Source organism: Taudactylus pleione, unplaced genomic scaffold, assembly GCF_031769625.1.
Source record: "Taudactylus pleione unplaced genomic scaffold, aTauple2 ptg000230l, whole genome shotgun sequence".
Taxonomy (NCBI): domain Eukaryota; kingdom Metazoa; phylum Chordata; class Amphibia; order Anura; family Myobatrachidae; genus Taudactylus; species Taudactylus pleione.
This window is the reverse complement of record NW_028284632.1, coordinates 3,509,678-3,534,148: the sequence shown is the minus strand read 5'-3', so window position 1 is coordinate 3,534,148 and position 24,471 is coordinate 3,509,678. Positions and strand designations below refer to the sequence as shown.

General features: G+C 43.7%; 2 protein-coding genes across 2 annotated transcripts in view; both read right to left on the bottom strand.

Moving 5' to 3' along the window:
• The window catches only part of BEND5 (BEN domain containing 5), a 59,136-nt gene extending 54,565 nt beyond the window's left edge, over positions 1–4,571 (bottom strand). The window contains exon 1 of the mRNA XM_088479300.1: positions 4,254–4,571. Within this exon, the coding sequence (XP_088335426.1) occupies positions 4,254–4,443 (190 nt within the window). The 5' untranslated portion in view covers positions 4,444–4,571. The remainder of the gene's footprint in view (positions 1–4,253) is intronic.
• Positions 1–24,471, bottom strand: part of AGBL4 (AGBL carboxypeptidase 4) — a 2,679,639-nt gene that overhangs the window by 728,617 nt on the left and 1,926,551 nt on the right. The gene's annotated exons all lie outside the window — the stretch shown is intronic.

Here is a 24,471-nt window from a genome sequence, read left to right as displayed (position 1 = left end):
ATATTATCACTGCAGTCTGCTGGCGCATCCTAGTCACATCGCATTGCGTCAGATGCATTTTCGTAAATTAAAGAGGCCTACAGCTAGCAGACTTGCACAGGACCTGGCGGCTCCCTCACACCGGGCAAGTTGTGCTGCGTGACATATTGAGGCTAAATATAAGGACACATCTGTACATGATATTAAACGAGCTAAAAACACTAGTAACAGAATGTATTTTGATGTGAATAGGTAAAGACCCTAAATGTAATAAATGAAATGAGTTAATATTGCAGTTAGCATAGCCCACATACTAATTGTATCCTACACCTTCTGGTATTTAAAGGGATATTAAATTTGTACAATCTGGTCTGCCAACAAAGGCCATAGGATGTGGTATATTTTGTCGACATACAAAATGAAGACAGCATAGCGTCGACAGGTTCTGATATGTAACTTGAGTGTGGTGTTTTTATTTGCTTCACTTTCATCTATATTTTTCTTTCTATCCACTGAGGGAGCGAGTGACGGACACGCTGCAGCTGTAAGGGAGGAAATCCTAGGTCTTATTAGACAAAGGGGCTCTCATTAATCAAGTGATGATCTCATTGGGGTTTACCCAATTCCAGAAGTGATAAAGCATCACTGAGCAAAGAGGTTTCTTGTGTCAGGAGAACTAGAAGCCATGGATTGGATTCATCCAATCACCAATGATTCATTATACTGGGACACTGGTTAGCAAGATGAAAACCAGCAAATATTTTATTGTACTGCAAATAACCCAGGATATTGGTATTAAATAAATATTATACATAAATCATCTAAGAAGTAAAAATATTTTTTAGAAGCAGAGAAATGATTAAATATCCTGCCTTTAATGAGGTACCAAATGAGATTGGTCAAGTGGATTTAAAGGGCTCAATTAAATGAGGTGTGACTATGTCTCGCCCACAGGTAAGTGGGGCTACAAGTCGCACTTACGGTAATTTTGGACTTGCTGATTTTTGTTTGCAGGCCCATAGGGCTGCATTCAAATATCAACAAGTCCAGGGTGAGATTGGGCTGCGAGTGGGATAAGATCCATTGCCAACGTTTCTAAGCCGTTGTAATGGCAACTCGCCCCCTCTCCCCTAATAGAATTGATCCCTCAGTGTTGGATCTGTGGGTGAACGCTAATAATATTGAATTGCTGATGATCATAAATGATGGGCCTAAAAAAGTTCTTACAAACCATTTAGCATTTGCATCTGATGAATTGTTATAGCTAATTTTGAATATGTAGTGTTAAATCACATTCACACGATGTGCAACGTTATCATGTAAAGCTTCACTGTGCATTATTTCTTTGTGGTCATAGGACTCAGTAGCTTGGCTACAGTCCTCGGACACCTGGGCAAAATGTAAACTGTTCAATGGAAAAATCTACTGTGTATAGTCTAATATAATATTAGGGGAGGGTTCTGCACTGATATACGAGCCGGGGTAAAAGGGGGCTGAATACTGTGCAAAATCCATTAAATGCAGGTTACTGCATATTTGCAATAACATATTTGGCAATAAGGCTGGCAATATATAAGGCAGGGCTCGACAAATCCCGGGGGCCAGGTAGCCATGGCTACCAGATTTTACTGCCTGGGTACTAGATTTTGCAGTGAGGGATGAAGCAGATCTTCATCAGCTCCGGCGGAGATTCGTACCAATAGTACTGCGGTGTTCATATCATGCACAGGAGTGCATGTGCTGAGTGTCGCCAGCGGCGACTGCTGTGCCTGTGTCCTTCTCAGCCTGCACTGACTCCTCCTCTCCATCCTGGCCTGCTCTGATCTCTGCTGTCTGTCCCAGTCTACGCTGATCCTCCTGTACCTCCCTACTGTCTACTGTCTCCTATCTCCAGGTGCATAGAGCTCTCCGGTAGTAAGGTCTACGGTGTGTGACCACGAGGGGAGGGGGTTTTGTTGTACTTTCTGGCACCATTATTTTATGTGAAATGTGGTCCGTTATTACTGGAGGGTGGGGGGTGGAGAAGGGGAGCTGTGCAGAGCAGTAAGGGGGCATCCGTTTTACTGTATCCATTCAACTGCGACCATTTTGTGGACTAGTATAGTGTGTATAACACACAGAGCTGTGCTCCTCACTCACTCCTGTAATTTTTTTGGGGGGGGGCGGTGGTCTGGCTCCTACATTTTCATCCTGGCTCCTAGATTTTAGAAAAATTTGTCAAGCCCTGATATAAGGAAACTGTTTTGATATTCTTCACTACTGCATTAGACTAGAGGGGAACAGCGGGTAATTTGTCAGCAATTTTATAGAAAGAGATTTAGCATCAGTATTTTTCAATGATTTTCTGCAGCTGAAACCCGCTAATCTAAATACTGGACTTTCTTTAGGTGATTTTGAGATATGACATGCAAAGAGAGAAAGTAGCTACACATCGCTGCTTCAGAGTATAATGAAATGGTGTGTATCAGTTGCCATTACATTTCTGTAGTGCTGCATATTTAAGTAGTGTTTTGTGTTAAATCACTGTCAGCAATGTTTGATGGAGTCAGGGGTGGGCAATAACCGCACCTCCAGCTGTGTAACTACAAATCCCAGCATGCCTTGCAACAGTTTTAGCATGGCCAAATAGCAAAACTGTGGCAGGGCATGCTGGGATGTGTAGTTCTATGACAGCTGGGGGGGACCTCTTATTGCCCACCACTATAATACCTCCAAAAACAAGAATCACTTATATGCCACTATCCATCAGCAACGTGTGGATCGCCAGCTATAGTGGAATTCCAGTGCCTTTGACTGGTACTGGTAGGGAAGGCCTGCACGGGCTGGATTTATACTTCCACAACTGCTGGAGAGCAACAAGTTTTTTCCTTTGCTTAAATAGCATAAATTTCATTACAGGTCGAGTCTCCCATATCCAAATATTCAGAAATACGGAATATTCCAAAATACGGAATATTCTGATATCCAAAATACCGCTGGTCCCAAGCATTTTGGATATGGGAGACAACCTGTACTAAGGTGTATTATTCAGCCACATATTTGTTCAGATTGTTTTCCTAATTCTATAATCTAATTTACACTTCCATGGCCTATAATCCATCAGCAAAATCTGCCTTCCTGCACCAGCACATTTGTCATTCAATCATTACTGCTTTGTCAGCATCGTTTACTATATTGTATTACTTGTATCTGACACAAAATTGGTATCATTAGTCCATTTACTGCTTGAAAGAACGCAATGATATTTATTTTCCAAAGCTAAGAATAGTTTATGTGAGTTGAAGCATATCTTAACTTAATTATGAAGTTGATTCACCAATCTAGGTAATATTCTGTCACCAGCATCCACATTTCATTTGTCACCTACACCCCAAGGGGTATATTTACTAAAGTGAGAGTTTTTAGAAGTTGTTGCCCATAGCAACCAATCAGATTCTACTTATCATTTACCTAGCGCCTTCTAGAAGATAATAGCTAGAATCTGATTGGTTACTATGGGCAACAACTACACTTCTAAAAACTCTCACTTTAGTAAGCCTAAACCGTCCAGATTTTACCCCTAAATCGCTGAATTTAATTTGCAGCTTCATAGGGTTTCATGTTAAAGTATGCGATTTAGGGGCTACCGTAAGGGCAGGGACACTACTTTGCTGGCATCACACCTAATTGCAATATCCCCACAGGGGACAATTCAATTAGCGTGATCTACGCAATTTAGTTCTCCGCCTTGCTGTACTACGATAGCTCCTCAATTGCATATTTTAATTGTACACCTTTGTGGCTGCAACTAAAATGTGATTTAGGGAATAATTAGGTAAAATTGGTGTGAGTTAGGTGCCATTGCCAGCTTTACAATGTCTTTGCTATGGCTCCCCACCTACAATTCGCCTATAATTGAATCAACCTCATACTGTCTTCAGCACCCACAGGCTTCTTTTAACATTCTATATTTATCCTGCTCCCTGCACCTCCAGACCCATCCTGTCCTCTGAACCCTCATATTTGTTAATTATCTAGTCACCTGCAACCCTAAAGTTTCACCCAACACTGTCACCTGCAACCCCAGACTGGTCCTATCACCATGCACCCCCACACCAGCCCTATCACCCTGCACTCAGGTATCTGCCACCTCCCTCATTGTAGCCCCAGCCTGAATGGTGCCACTGCCTAGGCTATGTAATGCCCGGTAGAGCGCCCAGACTGCTGGCACCACTGGCATCTGTATGACCTCCTAGACACATCATCCTCATCCTCCCTCCACCTCAGCTCCTCACCTGCCAGTGCCAAGATCTGTGCATGATGCGGGGCGGCGCTGTCCTCGGCCTCCTCCTCCGGGCTCCGGTACACGGTGTACACCTTCCGGTTATCGAAGTCCTCCGGAGAGCTGGGATGGAAGCCCAGGAAGCGGGCGGCGGGTAGCGTGTAACAGACATTATCTTCCTGAAAGCGGACTAAGGCGTACATGGTCCTCCGCCCGCTCCCGGGCCCGGGGTCCGCCACCGCCGGTGACTCGACGATCGGCAGGACGCGGCTGCCCTGGCAACGGAGGATCCGGGGCGGCTAGGCTAGAGCAATTGATTACCGAGACACCGATCTGCTGCAGCTGCCAGCATTGGGCAGTCGCCTGGGTACCCCCAGCACACACATCACACAGGGACGGTCCCGGGACTTAAAGATGCGTCCCTGGAAATAGTGATCTTTTAGGAAAAGTCCCTGTTTCTGTATTAACCACAAAATAATATATATATATATTTTATGCATGTCAGGTTATATTATGTAATTTGCATTCTTATTTTCCATTTTTTATTGAAAAACATTATTTTATACGGAAAAAGTACATTATATTATCACATCCAGACCAGTAAACATGACACCATTGGAATTGTAATGCTCCAATCACCTCCCAGATCTGTAACCTGTCTCGTTTCCCAAGTTCATCAGCAAAATGCGTCCTGTAAACTTTTGAAATGTTGGTAACACTTAAGTTGATTTAATTAGACGTGAGTTACCTTTGCAATGGCGTAGTAACGCCAGCACTGGATTCTCATCTCGCCCAATTTCACCCGGGACTCACAGATTTTTGTATGAACAAAAATCAGTGAGTTTGGAGCTACAGATGCGCCCAGTTACATTGTGGCTGATCTTGCCACAAACGTAGCGCACGCATCGCGCCATGCGGTTCCTTGCGCCTTTATATGCAACGGTATGCTATGGTGTGCACTGCGACCGCACCATGCGTTCCTATGGAGTCGTCTAATGGATGTAGCTTGGCATATCTGTACCGTACAGTGAGTCAAGCATATGGCTGTAATCCATCAACATGTTTGTGTAAACTCCCAATATTTCTTTTATCGTATTTCGACAAGTCAACTGACATCATTGAGCCTACTTCTGCTTTGCACCCTAATATCTACGCACATAACAATGAGTTATAGGAAAACACAGCGTTTAGTTGGACTGCTAACGCGGTCTATGAGGAGCTATGAGTCTATGAGTCTATTCATTATTAAGGCCTGATAGCTCCCCATTAATTAGTATCCAACTTGCGCCAAGTCCAGGCAGAGGATGCCAATGTACTGTATTGGGGTAATTCACTATTGCTCCAATTCTGTGACAGCTGATCCAAAAAGCAGCTGTCCTGTGATCCCTCAAATACACACTTTTGCTGCTAATCTTGTAAGTAGCGGTGGGCCTGATCCGTTATGAATCTCAACAGCGCAGGCAGTTGGCCGATTGTTGCTTATTGCGATTAGGCAGAGCACGGTAAGGCATCGCAGAGTGAGTGACAGGTAGTCGGCGGTTGGGGGTGGTGACGGGGGAATGATCGGAGAAACGCAGACGTGCCTGTCTGTTTGAACGCCGTTGCATGGGCGTGCATAAATTGGCCAGTGCAATTGCATATGCAGCTTGTGTACCTACTGCGTGCAATGGTGTTAGCAATTTCTAAGTAAGGTCAGGGCTGCTGTAATTCTGCGTGAGGGGCCGATGTATACACAGGACTGCAAGGTATTATGGACGAGATAGCGGTAGTGGGAGGCAGTGGGTGTCTCTATGCTGGCATTGCGATAGCATTCATTAGTGTATTTTGGCAGCAGACCTGCGTGCGATTACAGAGCTGCAATCGCAATAGCGATACGTAATGAATCAGGCCCTAATCCGGGGTGCACAAATTCCTTAAAGAGCCTGACGCAGGGTACAGACACCAAGTGTCTATATATATTATATATATATCCAGTGTAAGAACGGCACTGACAAATTACAGATAGCCAACTTGTTGGGGTGCAGATCTCAGGTCACCCGACGGAATTCATCCATAGGCAGCCACAAATATATTCAAAAAAGAGAGAGCACTCACCAATCTTTATAATGTGGGCAGACAAATTTAATAACTCAGAATACCACATCCCAAAATGTGCAGGTAGCAAGCCCTACCACCCGATCAAATGGGTCTATAAATACCAGAGGCCCCCTAGAGGGACACACCCCTAATCACCTGATTTGGGCTGTGGTATTCTGGTCTTGACAAAGGGCCCTGTGTGGCCCCAAACGTCGACTTTTTGAAATTGTTATCCTGATGTGAGTTATTAAATTTGTCTGCCCACATTATGAAGATTGGTGAGTGCTCTCTCTTTTTTGAATATATATATATATATATATAGACGCTACTAGGCAAACTTGAAGCTGTGCCCTTCCTTTGAAAGGATTTGCAGAGAATTTTCAGCGCACTATAACAACTGGACTTATTTATACAGCTGAGAGGTCATGTAAATTTGGACTTTATGTGTAGCTAAAGGCTCATGCTTGTTGTGTAGATGTGCTCACAGCATAGCAGACACACCAATGACTTAAAATGTCTTTTTCTCTTTAATATCCTAAATATTGTAATTGCAATGAATAGTTAGAAAACATCATTTTGGGAAAAAGGTATCTTTAATGGGGGGTGATCAGCAGGAACACAGCCAAACGGCCCCCGAAAGATAACATTTTTACGGGGAAGTGATATCCCTAGTTAGTTAGTAAGATGGTTATGGTTTTATGGCCCTCATTCAGAGCCGCTCGTTAGCGGCAGTACGCTCGTTCCGAGCGATGTTTGCACATCTGCGCATGCGTACGCTTTTTAGTACGCATGCGCGAACCAGTCAGTGCGGCCGAAAATCGTTTGTACGCTATATAGCGAGTGCCTGCTATTTTGAGTGACAGAATGAGGCGTATGTGGGTGGTAACAGGGGAAGGTGCTTGAAAATGGGGAGTGGAGATCCGAACGCAGGCGTGCTTAAAGGTCAAAACGGGCGTTTTATGGGTGTGTATATTTAAAACAGCAGCGTCATTGACCACGTCACTGGGTTATTTTAGAGCCAGAACTGCTCGCAAATTTGTGGTAGCAAACACCAACCACAAGAATAGCGAGCAGTTCATACGCTGGTCGATGTACTCGATTAATCTAATAAATAGCGGACATGACGTAGGATGCGTGCGGCCAGGGGGCGTTTTTAACAAATAAACGAGCGTATGTTTTGCTCGTTCGTTCAGACTTAGAGGTGTGAACAGACTGCAATGTGCGTACGGATCATTTGAATAGCCACCCCTTGTTTTTAAACGAACGACCGCAAATAGCGAACGGCTCTGAATGAGGGCCTATGTTTCAGTTAAAAGAAGGTCATCTTACTTGGGGGCATATGTATCAAAGCTTGATGTGAGATAAACAACCAATCAGCTTCTAACTTACATTTTGCAGGCTGTGTTTAAGAAATGATAGTTTGGAGCTGATTGGTTGGTGATATATATTTCACAATTTTATCTCACATCAAGCTTTGATACATTTGCCCCTTAGTATCAATCAGAAAATACCTGCAGTGTTTCCAGTTAGACTCAGTAGACCTTGTCCATATTGGTTAGTAATGAGTTGAGTCACCTACTGAAAACAGCTTACACATCTTGTGAAATAAGATTAATTGATATCTATGGGGAATTAGAAACGGAACACAAGAACGAACATTAACAACCAGAAAATACTCCTAGGAATATGTAATGCACCATAGAGATCAATTAAACCTATTTCACATGAGGTATAGCTGCAAGAGGCTAAACACGAATAAACCTCTGCGCGCTACAGATGCCGAAGCAGCACTTTGCAAAATACGTTGCAAAATTGTACTCAGGTGTGAACACCTTGCAAACTAGAACAAGGCCTGAATTAAGCGTGCAGCCTCAAAGCTTCCTCTGCTAGTTTAACTAATGTTTCTTTTTAAGGAAATGTTAAAAGTCTCTGTATTTATGCTCTGTTTCTGCTATGTCTGTGCAAACACCAACTCAGTGCATAGTTGATAATTGCCCCTAATTTCCAAGGACAGTCACAAGTTCTAAAGATTTGTCCATAGAAGTCCTACGGGTGTATTTACTAAAGTGCTGGCTTTTAGAAGTGGAGTTGTTGCCCATAGCAACTAAACAGATTCAACTTATTTATCAAGCACTTTCTAGAAGATAACAGAATCTGATTGGTTGCTATGGGCAACACCTCCAATTCTAAAAACCCGCACTTTAGTAAATATACCTCCTAAAAAAGTTTCTGTATTGATGGTCTGCACAGTACAATTCTATCTATTTTTACAATACTGACTTTATTAGTTGCCACTACATTTATGTAAGGAGAGTTTTCAATTTACTTAGAAAATACATAATGACCCAGATCCGCAACGATGGGAATGTCAACCACCAGTACAGTACCACAAAGAGGGTGCTTAGTTACACTAGCTCAGTAGCAAATGTCCCTGGCAAGCATTTAAAAATGTTGGCAAGTGGTCTCTTGTGACGTGTTTCTGAGGTTGGTAGCAGTTACTCATGATACAATTTGCTTTATTAAATATATTAAATATGTATTTGCCACCAAAAGTCAAAAGCATAGAATGACTCAACCTTCCCATAAATAATCCTGCATACAAGACAATAACAATGACCATAACAATGACAATTCCTGTGACATACATCAGTATGCTTACAAATAGGATATGAGAAATGATACAAAATGGCGTTGCCTAACCCCCATCACCTTTTGCCCCATATCAGCTGCACTCCCTATAGTCCTGTCACTGTAGTAAATATGAAGATCACTGTAGTAAATATGAAGATCACTGTAGTAAAGAGAAGATGCTTTGTGGTGGGATGTAGTTAAGGTCTCTATGCCGACGCTGGAATCCCGACAAGGGAGTAAAGATAGGTGTCGGAATACCGACACCTATCTTAATCCTGACGATGGAATCCAGGAGGAGGCGTGCCCGAACGAAGGTAAGCCGCAGGGGCCCTATAGTGTTAGCCGCAGGGGGGAAGGGTTAGGTTTAGGTGGGTTAGCTTTAAGGTTTTTTGGGGGGAGGTTAGGTTTAGGCACCACTAAGGTGGAGGGTTAGGGTCAGGCACCACTGGGGGGGGGGGTTAGGTTTAGGAACTACCGGGGAGGGTTAGGCTGTGGGGTGGGAAGGGTTAGGCTACAAGAAGGGAGGGTTAGGGCGAGAAGGGGGGATGGTTAGTATACTTACCCAACCCCTGTCGGGATACCAACCATCGGGATGACTGTCAGTATTGTGACAGGAGGCATCCCGACAGCCGGCATTACATACCCATTCCCTTGTGGTCACTGCATACACTACACGGTTACAAATTAGTTTATTTCCTGAGTACATAGGAATTCCTATAGATCCTACTTATTAGGTAGCAATACAGTGGCAGGAAAATGTGTTCCTTATTTCTTTCTTTATTCTGCACCTATTTTATATACTGCACTTGTGCAAGCGTCTTTGAATAAGTTGCCATCTCTGTCACATTCACTTACAAGAGGACAGCATGCACGTTCCTCTTGTTATCATGATAAAGTCAATGTGCACCAATCAAATTCATAGACTATTCCAGTGCAGGTGTGATAATATATGTGACCTGTACTGTGAATAATATATGTGACCTGTACTGTGGATAATATATGTGACCTGTACTGTGCCATTCCTTGCTGAACCAACAGGTACTCCAGTGAGTGTAGAGTAAAACGCTGCTAAATGAAAGTATCTTGATTGTCTTTCACCAGTTTAAATCTTCATTGAAAAGCATAGGATTTTGTCTCAGAATGGGAGCCGCGCAAACAGTAGAGATGTTAGACAATGATGTGCTGCTAATGGAGGCGCCGATCGGATCGGCTCGTCGTATTATGCATACTAAGTACGGTACTTATGCGATAAGGTATTGTGATGTATGGTTTAAAATGACGATGAAGAGTGTTAGACCGTTTCCCAGAATTGGTAGTTTTGATAAAAATGTACTAGATAATGTCCGGGATCACATCAGTCTGATGCACTCCCGAGAGAAAAAGGTTAAATATTATGAATGTTTAAAACTGTGGCAGCATGAAGGGGATGCGTGGCTTAAAAATGTGCAAACTAGCGTCGCAAGCACATTGCCAGAGAATACATCCGCGACACTAAATTGCAATACGGGCGAGCCGCAAAATGGCGCGCACATGCGACAAGGTAGCGTTGTGGAGAGTATTGCCAGCAGTTCACGCTCACCTCCCCCGCCTTATGTGGATGGAGGTGCAAGTACAGTTACCAAAAATACTCATAAAAATTTAACAAGCAATTTGTACCCTCTCTTAAGCAACCATAAAGAAAATGTTTATGATGTAGATGATGAGCCTATTGTAATGTCTGCCATTTCCCATGCTGCGCAGATGATTGATGCTGCATCACCACAATCACGAGTGGTGCCGCCATCTCCATCGGTAACAGCAAGGGAAGTGTTAACACCCTCTGCACCTGTAGAGGAAGTTGTTCATACCATACGTAGCAGCAACAGGTTAAACCCCCAGCCAGGTAACAAAGTCAAAGGTAGCAACGCTACCGGTCTGCATCCCATTCAGACAATAACCGTTCCCAATGGAAATGCAGATGCGAACGGTATAGTGCCCACGAGGGAAGTGGTAATGCATTGTCCTTGGACAAGAGCAGAACTAAATTCCATCATAAATGATTTCCCCGATCCCAAAAAGGAATTAGCCAAATGTCAAAGATTTTTGAGAAATTTGGGTAGTTCACATGAGCCAACTAATAAAGATTGGCGTGTGGTGTTAAGGGCCTGTCTACCACGCAGTACCGACGTGAATACATTTATCACGGATTGTGTACTGGATGGTGACGTTCCCTTAACAGACCAAGTAAACCAAGGTAACATTTCCCGTATTGTAACTCAATTGGGTATATATTTTCCAGTAGTAGTTAACTGGAATAAAATTTTCACCATTAAGCAAAAGGAGAGTGAAACTGCAGAAGATTATTGCGATCGGGCTCTGCAGGCTATCACCCAGTACACTGGCAGTGGCGGGCTGGGCAGGGTGCCATGTGCCCCCCAGGCCGCAGCGTCATGCGGGCCGCGGGCAGTCTGTGTCACTGTGACACAGACTGCACCGCGTGTGTAGCGCTGACCGGACGGAGTTCGGTCAGCGATACACAGCACAAACACACAGCCGCCGGAGCCGGCAGCTGTATGTTTGCTGTAATCAGCAGCCGCTGAGATTCTGTGAGACTCTCATCGGCTGCTGCTGCTCCCACTGCGGGAGCCATCTTCCGGCTCCCGCAGTGGGTAATGGGAGAGACGTCAGCATGACGACGTCTCTCCCATAATGCAAAGCGGTCGGAGGAGCCGGTAGAAGCGTCGGGACCAGGAGCGGGAGTTTCAGGTAAGTGTTTTTTTATTTTTTTACTAAGTCTCTCTCTACTGGGGGGGGGACTACTGGGGGCACTACCAGGGGGGGGGATTACTATGGGGGCACTACCAGGGGGGGATTACTACTGGGGGCACTACCAGGGGGGTGGATTTACTACTGGGGGCACTACAAGGGGGGGACTACTACTACTGGGGGCACTACTAGGGGGGGAGATCTACTACTGGGGGAACTACAAGGGGGGACTACTACTACTGGGGGCACTACAAGGGGCACTACAAAGGGGGGGGACTACTACTACTGGGGGCATTACAAAGGGGGGGACTACTACTACTGGGGGCACTACAAGGGGGAGACTACTACTGGGGGCACTACAAGGGGGGAGTATTACTACTGGGGGCACTACAACTGGGGGACTACTGGGGGCACTACAGGGGGGGGCTACTACTGGGGGCACTACAAGTGGGTACTACTACTACTGGAGGCACTACAAGGGGGGGACTACTACTAGGGGCACTACAAGGGGAGGGGACTACTACTAGGGGCACTGCATAGGGGGGAGGGGACTACTACTAGGGGCACTACATAGGGGAGGGGACTACCACTGGGGGCACTGCATCGAGGGACCACTGCTGGGGGCTCTATATAAAGGGCAATACTGGGGGTACTGCAAAGGGGGGAGACTACAACTGGGGCCACTATTTAAGGGGCATTGCATAAGGGTTACCACTATTGGGGGCACTGCATGGGGGGTGGACTGCTACTGGGGGCACTATATAAGGGGCACTGCATAGGGAGTACCACTATTGGGGGCACTATATAAGGGGCTTAATACTGGAGGCACAAGGGGCACTGCACAGGGGGGACCACTACTGGGGGCACTATATAAGGGGCTTACTACTGGGGGCACAAGGGGCACTGCATAGGGGGGAGCACTACTGGAGGCCTGCATAAACGTGTTCTCTCCTGTGGCACACGGGGGCACTACAACAGGGGGCTGCCCCATATCTTTATTTTTACCTTACATTAATCCCATATGGACCCGCCTCCTCCCTGAAACACTTGAAGGGGGGGCGGCACCGTAGCACGCACGTTCTTCGGGCACCCTGGCTACACGCTACTCCTCTGCCAGGGCTGCCTGCATGCATTTGCCCTCCAGGCTAAAAGTTGCCAGCCAGCCCCTGTACACTGGGATAGAAGATATTAAAGATAGCACTCACTACAGGGGAATGATAGTCATGGTACTAATGGACGGTCTAAAAGAGAATTTAAAGACACGGGTTCAGACCTCACAGCCTGGCTGGCGGGGACTCACAATAGATACCCTCATAGAATCTGCCATTGAACATGATAAAAACATCTCAAAAAAGAGAGAGACCCAGAGCGAAAAACTAATGGCTGTCAGTATCCAAGCTCTGGAGGGAATGACGGTAACATCACAGCCAACAGACACACTCGCACCTGCACACACACTTACACCTGAACAATTATATGTCCTCATTAACCCTACGCAATGACAAACACAGCTCTATTCCACTAACCCAATACAACCACAGGTCCCATACTCATATCCCCCACAATACCCTTACCCTCCCTATCCTTACCCATATCCACCACCTTTACCCCCTGCTCAAACCTCACAACAACACATATTACCCGATCCACGGACATGTTATAATTGTAAACAAACAGGACACTTAAGTAGATACTGTACAGTAAAAAGAGTAGGAACCCCAAATCAGGGAAGACCCGGATATCCCCATAAGGGATATGCACAGAGAACAGCAAATGTTCAGAAGGCACCAGCTCCAATTGTGGCCATAAATGCTTTATTGGAGAATGGTAGCCAACGCTAGGGGTCAGGTCATACCTGTAGTCTACAGATAGTCAGGTTAACGGGAAGTACTATGGAAGAACCGGTCATGATGGTTGATGTAGCTGGTACTGAATATCCTTTTCTTGTAGACACAGGGGCGACCAGGTCAGTGATAAAATCTCCCGTTAATTTACAGGTGACCAACGAGACAGTACCAACAATGGGTGTAACAGGTAAAGTGGAACATTATCCTTTAACAAAGTCCACAGAGGTTACTATAGGGCCTTTGCATACCAGGCATTCTTTCCTTCTGGCTGCTGCTGCTCCTACTAACCAGCTGGGAAGAGACTTGTTATGCAAGATGGGATGTGTTATATACTGCACCCCTGATGGTGTATTTTTAGATATCCCAGAGAGAGTTGCACACGAGGTGCGGGATATATTGAACACTCCCCAAAGGATAATGTATCACTCTACAAATCTAAATGAAAATCAATCCCAGGTAGATGAAATGTTATCCCAAATTCCAGATTCCCTTTGGACTAAGGATGGACAGGACACTGGATTAATGGCAAACGTAAGCCCTGTAATGGTAATTTTAAAAGGCGGTAGGCAAGCTCCAAAAATTCTCCAGTACCACTAAAACAGGAGGTAGTATTAGGGGTTTTCCCAATAATTGAGCGATTATTGCAACAGGGAATTTTAGTTCGTACAGCTAGTATAGCCAACAGTCCCATTTTTCCAGTGAAAATGAGTGGTGGGAGGGGTTATAGGCTGGTACAAGACGTTAGAGGTGTTAATAAGGTGGTAGAGAGCCAACTCCAACTGTCATTCTGATGCAGATCCCACCAAATGCAACCCATTTCACTGTCATTGACCTTTCTTCTCTGTGCCTCTCCACCCTGACTGTCAGTATCTATTCGCATTTACATACAGGGGTTTACAATACACATGGACACGGTTACCCCAAGGTTTCATAGACAGCCCCAGTATCTTCTCCCAGGCATTGCACGACTGTTTACAATCTTTCCAACCTGCCAGTGGATCTGTTCTAATTCAATATGTGGACAATTTATTGCTATGTTCTGACTCGTTTATGTCATGTTTAAATGATACTAAACTTTTGTTACTTCATCTCTCGCATACAGGACACAAGGTGGCTAAGGACAAACTACAGCCGTGCCAATCCAGAGTAAAATATTTGGGACACTGCCTAACCCAGGGTTTACGATCTCTTACAACAGATAGAATCCAGGCCATACAAAACATGACACTGCCGCAGAATCAACAGCAAATTCGTACCTTCTTGGGAATGTGTGGATACTGTAGAATGTGGATCCCAGGTTTTTTTATTTTGGCCTTACCTTTACAGGAATTAGTCTCTTCCTCAAAGCCCAATCGTGTCGTACACACAGAGGAATCAGAGCAGGCTTTCCTTAATCTTAAGGATAGTCTGACAAGAGCTCCTGCATTGGGAATACCTGTTTATGAAAAACCTTTTGATTTGTATTGTACGGAAGCCGATGGTTGTGCTGCAGGTCTCCTTACACAAAAACATGGTGATGCCAGTAGGCCCGTAGCATACTACAGTGCCCAATTGGACACTGTGGCAAGATCACTCCCCACCTGTTTGAGAAGTGTAGCAGCTACTGCTCTATTGGTGAATAAAAGTGAGGACGTAGTATTGGGTCATGATATGATTGTCTACACTCCCCATGCTGTATCTGCTCTGTTGAACTCAGCTCAAACCAGACACGTCTCTTCAGCTAGGTTTACCAAATGGGAACTAGCTCTAATCGCACCCGCAAACATTACTGTTAAACGTTGCAGCACACTGAATCCAGCAACGTATTTACCATGTGTACAACATGATGTACAAAGGGTGGAAGGAAAGGAGTTGCTGGCGGGAGGTGAGTTCAGCAGACATAATGATACGCACGATTGTATGACATATTTGAATTAGACCTTTACTGCTAGACCTGACATACATGACACACCTTTAGAGAATGTGGATGTGACTTTTTATACGGATGGGAGTTGTCATAGACAAACAGACACAGGTGAATTATGTACAGGTTATGCTGTTGTAAATTACATCATAGAAGCTAAACCTCTTGGTCCTCCTCACTCGGCCCAGGTGGCAGAGTTAGTAGCACTAACTAGAGCGTGTGAACTGGCAGCAGGCAAATCTGCTAACATTTACACTGACTCGAGGTACGCGTTCGGGGTGGTGCACGATTTTGGGGCTCTATGGCGTCTGAGAAATTTTATGACAGCAGCAGGCACACCAGTTGCACATTCCCGACACATAAAATATCTTTTAGAAGCAATCCAACTGCCCAAAGCGGTGTCAGTAATTAAATGTAAATCCCATACATGTGAGGATGATCAGGTGTCACTGGGCAACAACAGAGCCGACGAAGCTGCAAAATGGGCAGCAGGGTTAAAAATGTTTTCTCCAACTAAAAAAATTATGTCTTTCCAAACAATTGATATGCTGAAATTAATTGAGATGCAAAATTTGTGTTCAATTCAGGAAAAATCCATTTGGAAGTCCGAGGGATGTGGGCAAGAGTCCTCCGGGCTCTGGAGGGACGGACAAGGTAAGCCAGTAGCCCCCAAGGCATATTACCCCAGCCTGGCTGAGGCAGCACACGGTCTGACTCATCTGGGTAAACAAGGTATGTGCAAGTTGGTGAGGGCATACTGGTGCGCACCAGGTTTTTCTTCACAAGCAGAAATGATAGCAATGTCCTGTCTGACCTGCTTGAGAAAGAACATAGGGAAAGCGATCCCTACCGAACCGTCCCACATTCCACCGACTGATGGACCTTTCCAGGTGATACAAATTGATTTAATCCAATTACCACCCTGCAGGAACCTTAAGTATGTATTAGTGTGCACAGACGTATTTTCTAACTGGGTTGAGGCATACCCAGCGGCCACTAATACTGCTGCGTTTACTGCCAAGAAAATAGTTCAGGAATTTGTATGCAGGTACGGTATCCCTAAAATCATCGAGAGTGACAGGGGTACTCATTTCACAGGTGATGTTTTTCAAAATATGTGTAAGCTGATGGGTATTAATAGCAGACTTCATACCCCCTACCGACAGCAAGCCAGTGCCAAGGTAGGGAGGATGAACAGGACTATTAAAAATAAGTTAAGTAAAATCATGGCAGAGACTGGACTAGGATGGCCAGAAGCATTACCTTTGGTCCTACATAGCATAAGGACCACTCCTAGACCTCCTCTGAATCTGTCCCCATTTGAAATATTGTTCGGTAGACAACCTCATTTGATCATAAGTCCACAGGAAGACCTGAAGGGTAACAACGAGGTAACTGTAAAGTATCTTATATCAATGAGTAAGCAGTTAAAGCAACAGCAGCAGAAACTGAAATTGTTGTCTAATGATATGCCTGAAACTAACTGTCATGATGTTGAACCAGGAGAATATGTAATGATCAGAAATTTCTTGCGTTCAGGTTGTTTGACTGATCGGTGGGAAGGTCCGTACCAGGTGCTGCTGACGAGTACTACATCTTTGAAGGTGGCCGAGAGAGAGACCTGGGTCCATTCCACTCACTGCAAAAAGGTCAATCAACCGGTGAAGAAACAAGTCAGAGACAAGGCTGATAGTGTGGTCCTGTCGCTCGCGAGCTTGTTCCTGGAGGATTGAAAAGGTTGTAGTGAGATACCTGAACTAAAAGAAACTTGCAGGTTTTGTTGTGACAATGGACGGGCCTGCTGTGTTCATTTTCATATTCTCTTTTAGAGTGTTCACCATCTTGGTCGGTTCGGGGATATCCAGTTTCTGTGATGGGAGACCGATCGAGGAAATGGGAGCTGATGGCAGTGCTGATGGAGTGGAGTCAGGAGGAGTGCAATGCCAATCAGGGGAGTGTCTGACCAATCTTAGTACTGTTATTGTTAAAAGGGCTGTCATTCCGGATACTCGGGGACGGTGTGGAGGTTTATCGTCTGAAGATTCCTGTATTTGTGAGCTATGTGGGTCCCTAGTTGATGAGAACTGTATCCAACGGTGCCAACCTAAATATAACCCGTACTGGGGTGGGTATCCTTTAGAGGATTATCATAGTATGGTAGGCAAAGTATTAAATCAAACTGATTACTGGGTGTGTTCACATGTGTCACAGTGACAGCATAATGTAGGGTTGGTGCCATTTCCAATGAATATCACGGAAATTTTAGAATTACAGAAAGGGAAAACATTGGATGGAAAATTCCTCTCATCCAAACCACCTCATTTCAAACTCTATCAATTCCAAGTAGATAGGTCACTTTGTGTTTAAACATAACCAACCCCAATAAACCCGGGAGTTGGGAAGTGACAGGGAATAATCAGACGATGACCTTCTCACAAAGAGCTGATAATGAGTCCATAAACCATGATCTGTTATGCTCAATTAAATCTGGTGGGAAACATTTTAGGTATCGGTATACATTGAGTTCCACCAAAGAAATTATTGGTAAGGTGCCAAATGGTTATTGTGCTAAAATAATACAGCCAGAAACTTGCATGTACCAGATGGAAGACCCAGAAATAGGATTGTTTGCAAGGGAAATGTGCTTAATGATAATGATGCATAGCATTCCTTATGTTCTCCCTGATAATGTATAATTCATATGTGGAAAAAAAGCTTATAAATGGCTCTCCCCGAGTTCTGAAGGTTTGTGTTACCTGGGAAGAGTAGTCCCAGAAGTTATGACCCTCACACATGTTGAAATGCTTGGTATACATAAAAACACACCGTCACCATATCTTCACACACAATATGAACACATAGGCAAAAGAAATATGATACCTGGTGATGTGCATAAAGCCACTCAGTTAATCAGTGAGACAACTGGCTTTCAAGTTTTAGTTGCACTGGATCCCACCAGGATTGCTCGGGGTACATTAAATTTTAGGTATATTCAGGAACTTGCTAAATTGATAGATAATATCACCGAGATGTACGATGACACATTCAGGTATACAGGGAGAGAATTGCAAGCGTACAAGAAAGAACTGGTGCAACACAGGCTAGTGTTGAATTATTTAACTGCTGTTAGTGGAGGGTATTGCGTAACTTTAGCCACCCAGTTTGGAGTAAAATGTTGCACCTATGTCACCAATGATACCAGCGACTCCAATGAGGTGATAGACCGAAAGATGGATGAAATTCTGCAGCTAAAATGGGAGTTTCGTAAGAACCATAACGCTTCAGTGGCTGAAGTAGAGGAAGAGATAGAAGGATTTGTTTCATGGCTGAACCCAGTAAAATGGTTCTCAGGTCTAGGGGAATGGGTCCAGGAAGTGATCGCTAGCATAGGCAAATTCTTGATCCTTATACTAATTGTCATCATAATAATTGGCATATGCGTCCGGTGTGTTCCTATTGTGTTGAAGTGTGGAAAATGTAAAAATAGAGTAAAACGCAAGAACGAAACTATGATGGTGGTCAGTAATGACAATATGAATACCGAGGTAAATATAGAACTGCATTACAACCCTGAACTAGGAAATACCATCATTTGATGTATTATATTTAGACATACATAGAATGTATTATTGAAATGTTATTTTTAGAACACCTCAGATAATGTAAAGTCTCAATTCCCCTTCAAGACTGCTTTTATAAGACTGGTGCATTCCCACACCTTTCACATGATCTCCCAAGATCCGCGGTGTGCATATAATAGTAGTTTTATGTCCCCTCCCAGAGACCCATTATTGATGGATTAAGAACCACCTTGTGCCATCCCACAATAATACTAAATAATATGTAAATGTAAGCCTAAATTAAATTCAAAGAGTAGATTGTGATAGCATGTTGTTTGCTATCAAAGGGTGGACTGTCGAAGCTGGATAATTGGCTGAGACAAGATCAGTTTAAAATTGACTGGCCGCAAGACGCCATCTGTGAAATGAGATCGCAAGACGCCATTTTGCGAATGGCCGCCCAAGCGCCATTTTAGATAAACTCACATTTAAGTACATATGGCGATATTACTATTAGCACCATGCGATTGCATCTTTCATCATTTCTCATATACACAGTAATACGCACAATTGCGCTGTTAACTAGTCACATATTAGCGAATGCCTAAATTCCTATATGAAAACACCGTTTAGTAGCTAAATGCGCACGCACCCGCACCAAGTTAACTAGCATCTTTATATCAAACCCCGCATACTCACACATTACATATTCCCATACAAGGTTTCATAAGCTTTAAGGTATAAGATTTAAGTTTGTTCATTTAGTATAAATGCTATGAAATAAAGATTGTTTGGTAACTAAGGTTTTATACATGATAAGTAAGCAGTGTTTGGTTTTGTACTGATGCGTACTCTTTCCACAGTATTCCGTATTATAGGTGGGGAGATCGCATCATGCATTCTCGACTTATGGACCGCAGAGACTTCAAGCAACAAAATGTATATGATATGAATAACTGTTAGGATGTTGCATGTGGCCGGAATCTAGGGACCCTCAGTTGTCGGAGGCTGGGTTGTGTCTATTTGAATCAGCCTGTTAAATGCTCTGTAACAGATGGATCTAATAGCATCAGCAACAAACGTCTTTATTGTTTTGTCTATCCCTGGGGGGTATAAATATGTGTGCTCCAACACTGGGTTTTTAGTCTTCGTGCTGAATGCTGATAGACGAGTGGTTTCTTGCTGATGCCTAACATCTGGTCCGGAAGCGCTGCATATGTATACTGTACTTGGGTCTGTATAATTCCTTTGCGCCGAATTGTGTCTGGATCAATAGCGTGTAACTGACTGTACTTTTACTTGAATAATACTTGTGCTTTGGAACCACAGATTCCAGGTCTTAAGTCTTTATTTACTGTATGACTGCGTACGCAAATTAGCATAATCTTTAGAAGGTATAGGCAGGATATTAGCAGGTATAGGAAGGAGTGTATAGAGGTTCTGATCCAGTATCGTTACTGTACATACTGATTCCGAGGGTTATGCGTCAGTAAAAAGAAGTGGAGTTAGCCCATTGCAGGACTACTTTTAAATCAAAGAATCGAGTTCTCCTTATTGTATTAAAAGTGCACATGTGACTTTGATGTGATCAGCTGAATGGTGCCAAGCTTGGCATAAAAAATATACATCCTTTATTAGCTAATCAGGTTTCCGTTTCATTGAACCATTCTGCGTACTGCACAAATATCTATCCTTGCACGCGCACAGTTCGAAAATGGGGAAATTGATCATAACTGACCTGACAAAGTGCACAAAATGTTGTGACCCTAGTACAAGATGCCTAAACAAAATTACATGAAAGACTTTATTCTTCACATAATGGTATAAATTTGTAATAACTACACAATTAGAAATGTAGTTCCAGCAGACTGGAGATCAACTAAAGTTTACTTGAAAAAGTTCTTCAAATGTAATATTGATTTCCTGCCTGCGGCATAACTTGCATTTTATTCTTTCTTTTTGTCCCACAAGTAGCCTTATTATGAGCGCGTGTATTTCATTGCTTGCAGGCATATTGAATTTCCATGGATTTATCATTTTAATTGATGTAGGTTCCTTTTTGTCACTAACTTGTGTCAAGAAATTTGAGGTCTATCGGATTCTATTGGAAAAAAAAATCAATAAGAAGTATTGGCTGGGTATTCAGCGTAAACCCAGTGACTATAAAGAGGCCAAGTTTGTTTGTTGTATTCTGTAACTAATATTGTGCTCACGTCTGTTCTTGTTAAGCAATGTGCATTGTTCAGTCTTCCAGACATGACTAATTATATGCAGGTTTATACGGAACAATTGTGTTTCCATCTATATTACCCTCATCTTGGTCTTTGTCCTGGTTGTGCCTATTAACATATTGGTTAACAGTGTCTCCCTGGTGGTCAAGGCAGCCTGCTTAGCATTGTAATTAGGTCCTGAATACAGTATTTTTAGATACAAATTCTCTTTTCTTTGGATTTTTATCCAGGTCACACACCCACTCTCTGGCCATCGATCTGCAAAATATTGACACAAATTGTTCCGGTATGAATTTTTATTAAATCCTACATATTAAACACCACCATTTTTCACAACTCTGTATAATTAGGGAGAAAACAATCCACGGACGTTTCAAACATGGATTGATCAGGCTCATGCTATCGTACCTTCTGTTTATGAATTTAACCCATAATATACCAGAGAAATTGCTATACTTCTTGGAGATATATAACATTCAGTATGCAGAATTCAATGGGTAATATCTGCAATGCCCAGTGCGGGTGTGGATCATTAGGTCTACAGTAAATAGGTAGACAATGTTTGGGTAGACAATGAAAGTTAGACAGGCAATAGGTCGACAGGGTCTGAAGGTCGACGCACTAAAGGTCGACTGATCTAGCTGTTGATGGCAGACCTGCAGATTTTGAGGCTGCCAGAGTAGCCACTATCTTATACAATTCTGCTCCAAAAAGTATGTTTACATAAAAAGGTAAGGATTCCAGAGCCTTCTTGGATCCGGTATCTTCTTTACAGGACCTTAACCAAAGGGCTCTACGAGTAACAACAGAAGCAGCCGATACTTTAGAAGCCAAGAGCCCAGCATCTATTCCAGTTTCTCCCAAATAAGAGGCTGCTTTTCTATACACGAAGTGACTCATTGTAATATATGGCATATACTTTTTATTCTGCTGATTAATTAGAATAGTATATCTCAGAGCATATGGTAATTATTTATCTTTACTTCCCATGCATGTCACACTTATCCGGGTTCCGATCACTGATGATGTGGTTCATTTACAATGTTTTCTAGACTACAACAAAATGGGGCCTGGCTAAGCACTAGAGAGAAAAAGTGCTGAAATCACTCCCAGGACTCATGGCGTCTTGACCGGAAAGTGATGTCCAGTGAATCCCCGCCTTGCGGTTCATATAGCCGGAAGTGGACGGCCGGCTATTAGCAATGGACCGCACGTTTGCTTGGGAGACTCAGCGCACAGGTGCATAAAGGACTTTGGCGCGCAGGACATTCAGAAGCCGGATAAAAGGCGGCTTGGACTTTAGGGAATGTGCAATATTATTATTGGTGTTATTGTTATGAATTGTCTTATATATTTTTTTTTTATATTGTATTTTTGATAAATGATGTAAATGTTTATTTAGCTATGCGCATCACATGTCACATGAATAAGAATTATTTAAGGTAATGATTCCGGGTTTTAGAACATACTGAAGTTTACCCCTCCCCTGTAATGAGGAAAAGGGGTATAAATATGCAGGAGGTTTTAGACCTCACAATCCACCCTGAGGAAGGACCTATATGATCGGAAACGCGTTGGTGTTTTTCTTGTTTGCAGCTGTACTGGATTCACCTTGAATACAAGGACTTGTATCTGTGTGCTATACTTCAATCCGGATGAAGTGACCTCAGACTTTACAGGTGAATCCAGATACTGGCTGAGAAGTGTTTGTTGTTATTATTTATTTTTTGGGGATTGTAATATATTTTTTGGGGATCTCTGAATAAATGTCTTTTTTGGAATATGGACTTTGAATAAAGTGTTTTGGTCATCCACAAAAAACGTCAGTGCATGGGGTAATAAGAGATAGAGGATTTTCTAAAGAAACCTTTTGGGGAACGTCGATACCTGGTCCCAGGTGAGTCTATCCCCGACGGGGAGATTCTGGTTGTTACACCCAGTGAAGACAAATTTTCTGGTAGATGGAATTAAAGAATTTATTACGGGAATATAGGGCACCTTGTATAGGTGAGTCCCTTGTTGATATATTGCCTCATCACATAGAAAACAGTTTATTCTGATTGGAGTTTGACTCCCTATCTCTTTCCTCACTTGAGAAACTCTACATGTGTTTTACAGAATGTGGATACCAGCGCTACCGTATGCCTACTAATGTTCTCGGAAGCAGCTGGATACAGAGTTGTCCAGACTCGAAAAGGGGGATGATAAATTAAATAGTAGTATCCAGCGCTAACCTGCTCTAATGGTGTGTGGGAACGTTTTATGTCGAGTGGTGTAGTAGTGAGTACAAGATGCGAATAACTTTATATGGATTTATTAAAATGAAAAAAGAGTTCAAGAAGTCGCTTGTTATTATAAAATATGCAATATAGCAGGTGTCCAATTTCAACACCATAGGTGGGGATGAAGTTCCTGAGCAGTGACACTAGTAGATGGATAAGAGAGCTCCTTTAGGGTGCCTCTTTCCGTAGGTCACCAATGGGTGTCTACGTGTTCCTAGGTCAAAGTTACAGGGTCCTTGTTACGAAAGGTGTCTCTGGATAGGTGAGACACCTATGTCAAGGTGCAGGTGACATAAGGTAACCCCTATGTGAGGTCCCTTTCCGTATGGCTCCCCGTGCCTACGTATCCCTGATATCACCTGTCTGATTAGTCTGTAGTAAAAAGGATAGTGCTTGTATGCACATATGGCGTATCACGTTGTTGTAATTATCCCCAAGGGATTTGTGATGGTGCAGGGTGTAGGTGTACCCTCATGCAGGGCTAACCTTCCGTATGAATAGTCATACGTATCCTCACTCAATAGTTAGTGTAATAGAGGAAAGGCACAGTGTGGAACAATCTTTAAATAGAGACAGGGGCGGCGGCCCGCACTCCTGCCCTTACCCTGGGCGCAGTAATACACTGGTCGCGATGTGTTCTCCCCCGTCTGTAACTGACTGCCGATCACTGCTCTCCTTCACAGGGCCGGATGGGATGTCCGCGTGCACGATTCTTAAGGTGCGCCGGCGGCTGCAGGTGTTTGTCAGGATCCTCTGTGATCCGTATAGACAGCCTCCGGTGACTCCTTTCCTCTCCAGCACCGGTTGTCACGAGGGGTGTGGGCAGGCAGGCAGGTGGGCGGACACTCAGCCAAATACGTAGATGGTCTGTTACTGATGCCCAGGCGTAGACTGTTCTATTGGTCCGTTGGATAACTGTGTGGTGCACGTGGTATCAACAACAACGCGTTTCAGCC